This window comes from Thamnophis elegans, chromosome 6, assembly GCF_009769535.1.
Source record: "Thamnophis elegans isolate rThaEle1 chromosome 6, rThaEle1.pri, whole genome shotgun sequence".
NCBI lineage: Eukaryota > Metazoa > Chordata > Lepidosauria > Squamata > Colubridae > Thamnophis > Thamnophis elegans.
In genome coordinates, this window is record NC_045546.1 from 24,761,669 (window position 1) to 24,774,235 (window position 12,567).

Consider the following 12,567-nt stretch of genomic DNA (forward strand, 5'->3'; position numbering starts at 1 on the left):
TTTTGTCCTCCCCTACCCCCAGGACACTCTGCAGGCTTCAGCAGGGCTGGGGGAGGAGGCAAAAACACCCCAATTTTTGCAAAAAATGGGCAAAAATGAGCCGTATGGTCACATGTCCAACTTATTTGGCCAAACTGGTCCAAATTGGTAGGAACCTACCCCTGCAATAAGGCTATGCAGTGCTCCAGTTTCCTTGGAGCAGGAGCAGTTTTAAATTTATTTATTTAAGAAAATTTGTATGGCTGCCCATTCACTCTCAGTGATGTTGGGCGGCTTAGAAAAATAAAAATCCAATATACAAACAATAAAAAACAATATAGCCCCCCTCAAGCAAGCAAGCCACTTGATGGGTTCACTCCCACTAGCCACGGCTACCCCTGGTTTAGCGAGGGGAGAAAAGGTGTGATACATCACACGATGACAATGTGACACTGCAGGTTTGACACTACTGCACTATGTGGGAGTGGAAAAAGACAGCTCATTTAAAGGGAAAAGACAGAGTTCCTTTAAAGACTTATAGGCAGATGCTGCATTCATTTATATGTGCTCTGAACAACCTTTTGAAATTAATTGGAAAAATTGTGCAGTGCTAACATTTATGTTTCCTAATTCAATATATCAGATGTTCACATATTTTTTCTACACTAATTTATTTTCTGTTACAATATAAAATTCTAATCTTTAGCTGTCTACAATAATTATTATTATGGTTTATTTAAGGATTATGAGTTTGTCTAATTTTGTTCACAGCTACTGGAAAAGGGGCTTCCTAACATGCAGCAATCACTTTTACAAATAATCTATAGTCTTCTTAGTTATATGGACTTATCAAACTTACCTGTTAAACAGTTTAACATGGAAGTACTAAAGACCATAGAAAAATACGTACAAGTAAGTATATTTTGTTCATAGTACTTGTGTAGAAATCAGTATTAATTCACTCATTTCTTCCCATGTCTCTCAGTCTCAAAGACCTAGCACTCTTCTTCCTTCATTTAACATTGTTAAATAAATGGGGGATTAGCACTTTGCCTAACGTCTTTCTTGGTATTGCAATGTATGTCAGAAGTAATCACAGTGTAATTAAATCTGCAGGTACATTGTGGGACTCAGTATAAAATTCTGCACCAATTAAATCCTCTTCTACTGAAGGATAATTGAACTTCACCAAGCAAAATGTGTTTTCTGCTAGCAGATTCTGATAACTTTGCAATGTAGCAAATGTGGAGGTTAAGAACAAAATAATGGGCAACTTTGGCAATAAATTGTACAGTAGATAACAGATATTAATTATGGGCAAATATGATGTTAATGTCTGCCTGGTATTTAGTAAAATACTGTAACTATACATTATGAAATGATCCTTTGTATGTTGTTGTTTTTATTATAGTTACTTTATTCAGGAATTGTTAAAACCAAAGTTTCCAGTAAATACTTGTATGTTAAATTGGCATGGTAAATGTGTCTGACATTGTTAAATAATAATAAAATAAAGACAGACAGAAAATAGAACCAATGAGCAAAAACATCACTATACTCCTCAGCCTGCTATTTTAAATTTGTTATTGTACAAAAATAATATACTTTAATCATTAGATATAACTTTTACTATTTTTATTGTTTTAGAAAATAAAATAAATCTGGGAATCTTCTCAAAATATTCAATATTATCTTGCTTTCTTTTAAACTAATGTTTAGAAAACATAAAAAATGCCAAGCTATCTGATTCTGTGCCAAATAGAAGCCTAACAAGAAGCCATGATAATATTTTGTAATATTACTAACATTTCCTTCTTTTTGTATTTAGTATATGGTTTTTTAACATGGAATATTTCAAATTATTTATTATTATTATTATTATTATTATTATTATTATTATTATTATTATTATTACAGAATAGTCAGATTTTCTGTATTCAGTACAATCAGTCTCTGATGTATTTAATGTTACAAATATATTTTTGTTCAATGTGTGTGATTGTATGTGAATATTTGTGCAAATATTTATTTACAGAGCATTCACTGGCGAGAAGCCCTGAATATACTTAAATTGGTGGTTGCACGCTCAGCAAGTCTTGTTCTACCCTCTTATCAGCATAGTGATATTTCAAAAATGGAAATACATTGCATCTGGAATAATGCATCCAAGGAACTGCCTGGAAAAACTTTAGAGTTTCAGTTTGATATTTCTGAGGTACTGTATTTACCATAATTAAGATAACAATAGCATTTGGGCTTATATACTGATCCACAACACTTTATAGCTTTCTCTGGGAGGTTTACAATGTAAGCATTATTTGCACATCGCCCCCAACAATCTGTTTCCTCATTTTACCAACCTTGGAAGGATGGAAAGCTGAGTTAACCTTGAGCCCTGTCAGGATCGAACTCCACACTGAGGGCTGTGAGCTGAATTTGCCTGCAATGTTGCACTTTAACCACTGCACCACTAGTATACATATTATAAACTAATATTACAAACTAATGATTTAAGCAAAATAGGCAATTTAGCCATTATTAATTAATAAGATCATGTACAGATCAGAGTTAAACCACATGCTAAGAGTTGCTATATGCACTGTGAGAATGACATATGTCAATTTTAAATTTTTATTGATGTTTTACTTTAAGACACCAATTATTGGCAAGCGGTATGATGAGCTGCAGACTTCTTCGGGTCGTGATGGAAAACATAGAATAATGCCTGTCACAAGAAGCACATCTTCAACATCTTCTGGGTCTAATTCCAATGTCCTTGTGCCTGTTAGTTGGAAAAGACCTCAGTATTCCCAGGTAAATTTCTTACTGATTTTCTCTAATCAGTGGTTTGTTTCATTCACTTTAGTTTTAATTATTGTTCAGAAATATAGAAATATTGTTTAACAAGTACTGAAACTGCACCAAAATAATATTTTGTCAGATTAAATTATAATTAATTAATTAAAATTATGAAGAATTAGAGCCGGAGTTATGGTTTTTTTTACAAGCATTCCTAATTTTTCTCATTATTAAAAAAAATCATATGTGTAACATTATTTTTAAAATCTGTTCTTTCACCTTTATTTCTTTAAAGAAAAAAACAAAAGAAAAGTTGGTGCATGTTCTTAGTCTTTGTGGTCAAGAGGTTGGTCTGAGCAAAAATCCCTCGGTAAGTGTCCTATTTTTTCTTACACCATTTGTGTACAATTAATTTATATCTTCAGTTTAAGATACTATCTTTCACTTGCCTGACATACTTCTCCTGAACTTACTGCTTCTGCTGGATTTGCAAGTGGAGGGCATTTTGGCTTTTGACAATCTTTGGCTGAGGTGCCAGTTGTGAGCCTATCAAGAGTGGAAGGCTCTGATACTGGGGACTTATGCCCTCGTCACTACTGGAATAATAATGCACTTTACATGGAATGTAGTATATCTTACATGCCAGCAGACAATACAATACAATAGCAGAATTGGAAGGGACCTTGGAGGTCTTTTAGTCCAATCCCCTGCCTAGGCAGGAAACCCTATACCATTTCAGACAAATGGTTATCCAACATCTTCTTAAAGACTTCCAGTGTTGGGGCATTCACAACTTCTGGAGGCAAGCTGTTCCACTGATTAATTGTTCTCACTGTCAGGAAATTTCTCCTCAGCTCCAGGTTGCTTCTCTCCTTGATTAGTTTCCACCCATTGCTTCTTGTTCTACCCTCAGGTGCCTTGGAGAATAGTTTGACTCCCTCTTCTTTGTGGCAACCCCTGAGATATTGGAACACTGCTATCATGTCTCCCCTAGTCCTTCTTTTCATTAAACTAGACATATCCAGTTCCTGCAACCGACAAGAACTGCTCTAGCCATGTAACATTAACTTCCAGTAGGACATGGATGCAATTCAAATTATTGACTTAAACATACGAAGCCCAACATAGGTTTGGCTCTGAGTATAATCAGGACTATCTCCTCCATGTGCAACAGTCTGTCTTTTAGGTTTAACAAAAGTATAGGTGTTAAGTGTTCTGTGTGTATGGGAAGTGCCAAAGTGGTGGTGGTCAGCAATAATGCTTTTCTGGGTTGCCATGCCATCTTCTGGATTTTGTTACCCACATGGATATCATTCCAAAAAGCCATCATCAAAACTTTTCTGTAAGGCCTTAGAGGTATAGTTATGTATACTACGTACTTTGGGGCTGGCACCTGAGGTATACTTATTGTTTTATTGGGCATTGTTTTGTTTAATTATTTTAGCTTTATAATTTTATTGCATTTTGACAATCAGTCAAAATATCACTCAGTCTAATACTCAAATAAATAAAATACATACAGAAATACATTTCCACCTGCCATGAGAATGAGTGTATCAGGTAAGTACCAACGCCCATTTTCCATGAAGGGCATTATTTTGTGAAAAAACTAATAGGTTCTACCATATTTAAGACAAAAATGCACGTAAGACAAAATTACCCTTGTCTTTCACATCATCCCATTTGTTCCTCTCTATCTCTTCTATCCAGCATACAATTGGATAACAAATTCTTCTGTCCATTATATAATGCAGTTTAATAAAACACATTGTGTTAATTTTTATCTGAATTTTGTCTTTTATTTTATACTGACACTTCCTTTGAGAACTCTATATGCCCCTTATTTTTAAAGTGCAAATCTACATTATTTCTAGTAAATGAATTAGTAACAATGAAAGTATCTGAAATATTGGGATTGCCTAATTTTTGAGCTGGGATTTATTTTTTGTTTCAGGAATTCTACAGTAGTGGGACTGTATTCTCTCAAAATTTCTGCTGTAGGGAATGTCCAGTATCAGCATCTAGACTAGTTAAATTTTAGTAGAATAATAGATAGTGCATACCTATTTTTTTCATTTGGCTTATTTGCTTATAGTTTATGATCACAGTCTATCAAGAAGCAACTCTGCATTTTTCTGCAAAAAAAATAAATTTAAAAACTAGATCAGCAAAAATGCTTCCTAAGTAATCCACATGTTTTAACTTGAACAACTGTGGGGAGTGGCTGATTTTATGAAGCTCCTTGAATGCTTATTTTTGTAGTTGCATCTTGTTTCTATAAATGCTTGGATAAACTAAGACCGCATCGGTCTGCAGCCATCAGGATGTAATTGGATGGGTTTCTACAATTCAGAGTTGTGTCTTTGTTTAAGTTTAATCTGAAGGCACTTGTCCAACATAAATAATAAAAAAGAATCTTCTAAAAATACTCTGAAGGAATTAGGTGTGTACTGAAAATACTGTTTCTGAATAGTCCATTAGTTTTAAGGCTAGTAGAAGGAACCGTAGAAGAATTTTTAAAAGAAAGTCATCCCTTTTCAATGTTTAGGTCATTTTTTCTTCCTGTGGAGATTTGGATCTGATTGAGCACCAAAATAGTCTGGTAGCTTCAGAAGACGGACAACGTGAACAAGAGAATATGGATGATTCTAACAGCGAGCAACAGTTCCGAGTCTTTAGAGATTTTGATTTCCTAGATGTGGAATTAGAAGATGGTGAGGTACGGTACATTCTTTTTGAAAAACCTTTACTCTTGTCATAGATTAAGCCCCATATTTGCCCTTCGAAGTAGTAATAGTGTTCTGTTTATATTTTAGTAAGTGCATAACTGAGTAGCTATAATCTGGATTTTGCATGAACATTTTCAGAATGTTTTTAACAATAGGGGGTAAAAGAATATAACACTCGGCAAGTTACCATGCCAAATATATTTTAAGGTTTATGTTACTTTGCTGCCCTGCATGGAAACCTTAGCACAACGTTAGAACTCTAATACTAAAATTAAAGCTAAACGTCTTGTTTTCCATACATTAAAATGAAATACAATACTTCAATCATTCTTAACCATCTGCCTGACATGCTGATTGATGATCTGAATACATACCTCATAAACCCATTGCACAACCATTATAAGAGCAGGCAATTACATCAATGACTTTCCAGAAAGCTAAAGCTTTCTCTGTGTAAATCTTTAATGCTTCCACTACCTTAAGAGAGTGCACTTAGAAAGCCTGGTGGTCTGTAGAAGAAAAACAGGAGCTTGAGGGCCTGTAATTATGTCTCAGCAGGTAAAGGCTTGTCTGTTTTAATTGAAGTTGCTGAAAAGTTGCTGCTAGCAGATTACTAGCATTTAATCTGCATGTCTTGTTTGTGTTTTTTATTTTATTTCTAAATAATATTTTTGTAATATGGATCCCTTCCCTCTAGAAATAACTGCTTCTGGTTAACTAGAGAAAAGATCAGCATTTGATGCTAAAGAACACTGCTTAGTGTTCTGACAATATCTCGGCCCATTCCCTTCTGCAAAGAAAAACAGGCAGTGAATGTAGGAAAGAAAGGGGATTCATAAAATAAGAAATAATTTAGGGAAGATAATATCACATGTGAGCCTCTTCTCAAGCCTGTAAATAAATCCTCTCGCCACATTAAAGATAAAGATCCCTATATAACAGGTCAGATATTGGCTGTCCTGAAGAGGGAGAGACAGGACAAGTAGTAGCAACAATTTGGTGTCTTGATCTGTTCAGAAACTTATTCAGCAGGATTGCTAATGTCAGTGATGAGAGAGGGTGAGAGAGCATCTGATATTAGCTACTTACAGGGTCTGAAGCATATCTATCACTACCAAGCTGTTTGATTTTGAATTCCATTATTCTACTTTTGATGAGCTGAACTAGAAATAAATTAATTGAAATAAAACCCAATTTTTGCCCTGTGCTATGTTTAAATTTGGAATATTTTAACAAAGCATTCTAAAGAAAATATATTTGCTGGGGTAACAATGTTTTGTAAGTAAAATGATGCAAGGAATTTTAAATAATTGATCTGGAATTAGAACAGGAATTATGGTACAAATTTTATTCTTTTGATAGCAAAACTCAGAGCCAAATCTGCTGAATAATTCCTGAAATTCTACATTTCTTTCCAACAGTTATCAATGTGAGATATTGATAATTAGGTATTCTAAATATTGAGCCTGTACTTCAGCTGGGACAGTAGGTATCAGGATACAAAGTGGAATGCATGTATAATGGAAAAACATGTTCAGTAACAATAGCAATGTTGCTAGGTGGTGGTGTAATATGTTTCCTGTTATTGACTCTAACTTCTTTGCTCTTAACAAATAAAAAAATAAAAAGCAGATTCTGTCTCAGGGAAGAAGGTAACTGTGTTTTGGTTTTCAAGAAAATTCTATGCATGTCCCCTTCATGTCCCTCTGAGTACATTAGGTCTTCCTCCCTGGTTAGTGTGTAGAATTTGGCTCATTTTCCTACTGTAGCTTTAATAGATCTGAACTTACGAGATATAGAAACGAATTAATTTCAAAAAATTATACCTATTCTAGGATTCCCCCCCCCCACTTTTTTAGCATATTTTTTTGTGAATATGAATTTAATTTAGTTGGATCATTTAGTTGGGTTAAGAAAAATGTGATTTAGTATTTTAATTTGTTTTTCAAACCAATGTTACAGTATTTTAAGCTTTTAAAAATGAAATGCAGGAATAAATTGGTCAGCTGCAGTAATGACTGTAAGTATATATAAATCAAATATGTTTACACAAGCTTTTCTTTATTTGTTTCCTATTTGTTATATCTGCTATTCAGGAACTTCAGGTAAGATAATGCTATTTGAACTCATGTGCTAGTAAATGTAATGCATTGTTTGTATCCTATAATATTTACTGAGACACTCTTTCAGTATGTGTATGTTTGTTTACATGTATGAAAGTTTTATACTTACGCACAGGTTTAGAAATGTTTTAGAATTCAAAGGCAAGTGTTTCAAGGTTTTTATAATACCCACAGTAAGACAATTCTCATCCATTGTGAAGTCTACATATCATGAGTTTGACAAAATCAAATTTAACCCACTTATTTGTATATTCTGGTTGTGGTTTAAATATGACAGGATTTTTGTAAAACCATAAATTATGTATAGCTTAATTCTTGCATAATTATTATGAGAGATGGTAGGAAATGTAGTGTTTGCATTTTCCATAACTGTCTTAGCACTTCAGGGATCCTTGGGAGTTTTGCACAATTGCCTAGGAGATCCTGTCAAATTCTATTCTGTGATAGTGATTGTGAGAATAGCAAAAGAAGCAATATATTTTTTGATATATATTCTTGACAGATGACGTAGGAAATATTTGTGGGAGGAAAATATTTATATCAATAAGCTATCTAAGTAACCTTTTCATTTTTATTTTTATTTTATCATTGTAATAAATGCCGTAAGAAATTCCACACAGTTAGATTAACACAGTTTAAAATCTTATAAAATGTTGCTTTCTAATAGGGGCTCCCAAAAAGTAAACTTTCAATTCACTAGCACAAATAATGAGATTATGTGCCATCAAGTTGTTTTTGACTCATAGTGACCACATACAGACAAATAATAAGAACAGTCTGTTAATATTAGACTGTGCCACAAATGGAAAAAAGTGTAAGGAGAATTGGAGTACATGCTATTAATCAAATTCATTCATGTTTTAAGCTAATTGTAAAGATCTTCAGTGTTTTCAATGATAAAGATTCATTTTTAGAAGTGAGCAAACCTGTCAACACATCAATGACTGAAAAAAAAACTATTAGACGTTCTGCCCAATTAAATCCTTTAATACCTGTTTCTATCGAAGCAAGTGTAAGTGCACTATACAATGGTAACTAGATTTAAAATGTAAATATAGAAGATATTTTTTTAAAAATTTAACTATTGTTAAATAAGAAATATTCATGTTTGTTACACATAAAATAATTTTAGGTTTATTTTTAGAAAATCAGGATTAAAAATAAGGGCTCTTTTGATTTTGGAATCTTGAATTATGAATGCTAATTTGAGTATTCCATTTTATTTTAATTCTGCTCTTCAACATTGTAGAGGGAGGGAGGTAGCAGTGACGTGCGGTGAGGTTTATGGCTGGTGAGGCAAAAAGAAAGAAAGTGGCTTTTGCCCGCCCCGCCGCTATGTCCGACATAGCGGCGTCCCCGTTTTCTTTCTTTTAAGAAAGAAAGCAGCTTTTGCCTGCCCCGTTGCTATGTTCGACATAGAGGCGGGACACCTCTATGTCGGACATAGCGGCGGGGCGGCCAAAAGCCACTTTCTTTCTTTTGCAGCAAAAGAAAGAAAGCACCAGCCCACCAGCAGAGGCGGGTAAAAGACCCGCCTCTGCTGGCGGGCTGCCCCGACACAAAGAAAGAAAGCTGGCGGGCTGCCCTCCCTGCCTCTCCTACCCCCTTCCCTCTGAGTGAAGAAACAAACACTGCCCCGACACAGAGAAAGAAAGCTGACGGGCTGCCCTCCCTGCCTCTCCTACCCTCTTCCCTCTGAGTGAAGAAACACACACACACACACACACACACACACTACTTACAATTACTTACAAATTACATTAATTTTGAATTCCTCCCTCTCCCTCCGACCCACGTACCTTTTCCAGCTGTTTCACAATCACAGAGGATTTCAACTCTGCTCTTGCCTGCCATCATGAAAATGTAAAATTATAAAAGGAAAAAGGCAAGAACTGCTGAGGTCAGGCTGGGTTAGCTGCTGCCATAGTCCCCAATGGATGACTCTGCTTAACTGTTTAAAAAGCCTCTTAAAAAAACGCCCTCTACAGGAGGAGGCAAGAGAACCACGTGCCTCATCTACATAAGGAATTTTTCGGCTTTTAACCCTTGCTTAACTCTGCTCGAGTGATCATAAAGTCAGACTAAATGAGGCACATGGTTCTCCCACGTCCTCCTGTAGAGAGCACTTTTTAAGAGGCTTTTTTAAACAGTTAAGCACTAAGCAGAGTCATCCACTGTGACTCTGGCAGCAACTAGCTCAGCCTTTTTCCTTTTACATTTTTTTTCTTTTCATGATGACAGTGGTGAGGCCCTGCCTCCCCTGCCACCCCTGACTGCACGTCACTGGTAGGTAGGTAGGTAGATATGACAGACAGACTGACTGAGCAAGCAAAGTTCTCAAATATTTTGGGATTTTATATTGCTCCTGTTATCGTAAAGGAAAAACATATAAACTGATATTCAAAATACTTTTTTTAACTGCATGAACAAATAATTTTATATGTGTAGAAGCCCCTCATAATAGACATTGCTCTTTACTTACTAAGTATGTAGTGTAAGGATGCCTCATAATTTTAAATTTTCAGTCTTCATTGTCAGACATATGAAAATAAATAGAATTTCATCATTCAACCATTCCAGAAATTAAAGCTTTGAAAATAGAAGAGTTTTAGAGAAAATGATCATAATATTATTCAGCTTTCCTCCATAAATAGCTATGGTTTTATATTTCCAGATTTAAAATATATAATAAAGGATATATATACATATATCCTTTAAATGCACAAACTTATAAATGTTTTTTAAAATGTCAGGTAGGAAGAATTTGTTGTATAGTAGCAGAGAAAATAAAGCACCGCTATGATTGCAGGGTGAAAGCATGGACAATTTCAACTGGGGAGTTCGTAGGCGTTCTCTTGACAGTTTGGACAAGTGTGATATGCAGCTTCTGGAAGAAAGCCAGCTCTCAGGAAGTATCCCCAGTCTAAACAAAATCAACCATGAAGATTCTGATGAATCATCGGAAGAGGAGGACCTTACAACAAGTCAAATCTTGGAACAATCAGAACTTGTAAGTACTTAAAGTTAAGCTGCTAGAAACTAAACTGCATTTAAAAATGAGAAAAGGTTGATATTTGAATTCATTTCAAATGAAATTGGATACCCTAACCTTTAAGTGAGTAAATATGTTCTGAATTCTTTCACCTTTTGAGAGTCAACAAATATGAAAACAAAAATGCCCAATTTTCAAAAGTTGCCAGATATTCTCTTATCATATACTCTCAAATCACTCTTTTTAGTAGAATATTACAAAAAGAAAAAACTTCACAAGGAGTCCGTATTTATTTTTAAAGATGTGGTTATGAAAGTAATATATTCATGGTATTATTTTCACCAGAAGAAAATAATAAATAGTTTCAGGAAAGACTGTTTGTGGGAAAATGATGTCAGCTCTCTCTCCCACATACTCAGACTTGTATGGGACAGATAAAGGAGCAATCTTTGGGCAGTTCTCATTCAGTGGCTTTGGCCTGCCCAGAAGCATCTCCCAGAGGAATGTTCTCTCTTTCTTTCTTTTTTAACAGATCATGACACTTTCCCCATCTGAGGACACAAATCACATTGATGCCCTTTCCACGCCATGTGAGGCAGCATCATCAGGTCCACCTCCTTTCAGTTCAAGAACTTCTAGCTTTAACACATCTTTGCCAGAAGTGAATAATCTCCAGGTCTCCGAAGATTCAAAGGTGAATGAATTTAAAATTTGAAGAAACAGTGGGCCGGGGGGGGGGGGGGTTAGGATACATATTTGCTAAAAGATTAGGTCTGCAAAATAACATTTTACTGTTCTGTATAACAAAGTCAGATGCTTTTGGCCACCACATTAAATATATAAGTTTCTCAAGTTACTCTGGAAAATGTTGGCATTACACTTTTACAGCTATAATAGAGCAGTGCAATAAATGGTCTGTGGGAGTTAATATGAATTCTATTCCATCCCCTAAATGTGGGAGTACTATTGTGCTACTGACTGTAGTGGATTCAATTTTTGCTTGTTTGGGCTACTTTGAGAATGCTGTTTACAGTATGCAGAGTTTTGTAAGTCTCAAATGCCTGAAACAAAGCTTATCGTGGACACAACTATGAAAAGTTAGTAAAATTAATAATGGCTTAGTAGATTTGCCTTGGTTGTGTTTGTAATTTCTGTTTTCTTCTCTTAGAAATACGCTCTTTTAAAAATGTTCAGTAAATTTTGTGAGATAGGATTTTTCCCCCATATACTTCGGTCCTGTTTTTTTTCTTCCTTCCTTTGCTCTAAGTAACTTTTCGGTTTGATTGCTCATGTTTGGAATTTTCATGCAAATGAATAATTTTAGCTCCATGCAGCTGTATAACAAATACTACATCATATCATATGACCATATTTGATAAAGGAACTTTTATTTAGCTGTATCCATATTATTTGACTTTATAAGCACATGTAAGTGACTTTGTCTTGGCTTAGAAGTAATCAGAACTAATTTTAGCTAACAAAAGTTGTAGGCTAGACTCAGAAATTTAAAATCATTCTGGAATAAAACAAGAGCAATCCACTACATTGTTTCTAGGAGTAGCATGGGGACACATTCATTAAGTTATTTGAAACAAAATTCAGCTCAAATTGTAATACAAATTGCACTAATAATTATAACTGATTCCTTTAGGTGGAAGGTGCCCAAGAAGAAGAAGATACCTCAGTTCAGGAAGATGATCTATCTGGATCTACCAATGAACTCCCAGCAGTATTTGAATATAGTGATAGTTTTAGTCTAGATATGACTGAAGCTGAAGAAAAAGGTGACCGACTGCTAGACCAATATGCACTTGCCAGGTGGGTTGGTTCCTTCCTTCCTTCCTTCCTTCCTTCCTTCCTTCCTTCCTTCCTTCCTTCCTTCCTTCCTCCCTCCTTTCCTTCCTTCCCTTCCTTCCCTTCCCTTCCCTTCCTTGCCTTGTCCTTT

At 35.1% G+C, this 12,567-nt stretch overlaps 1 protein-coding gene across 10 annotated transcripts in view; it reads left to right on the forward strand.

The window, feature by feature from the left end:
* The window catches only part of FRY (FRY microtubule binding protein), a 200,830-nt gene that overhangs the window by 168,386 nt on the left and 19,877 nt on the right, over positions 1–12,567 (forward strand). For 7 of the 10 annotated variants that reach the window (XM_032219636.1, XM_032219627.1, XM_032219630.1 and 4 more), the window contains 9 exons: positions 751–891; positions 2,015–2,194; positions 2,632–2,793; positions 3,074–3,148; positions 5,327–5,497; positions 7,604–7,612; positions 10,440–10,640; positions 11,155–11,316; positions 12,274–12,440. In XM_032219636.1, the coding sequence (XP_032075527.1) occupies positions 751–891; positions 2,015–2,194; positions 2,632–2,793; positions 3,074–3,148; positions 5,327–5,497; positions 7,604–7,612; positions 10,440–10,640; positions 11,155–11,316; positions 12,274–12,440 (1,268 nt within the window). The remainder of the gene's footprint in view (positions 1–750; positions 892–2,014; positions 2,195–2,631; positions 2,794–3,073; positions 3,149–5,326; positions 5,498–7,603; positions 7,613–10,439; positions 10,641–11,154; positions 11,317–12,273; positions 12,441–12,567) is intronic. The other 3 variants (XM_032219629.1, XM_032219631.1, XM_032219635.1) reach the window with 1 other exon arrangement.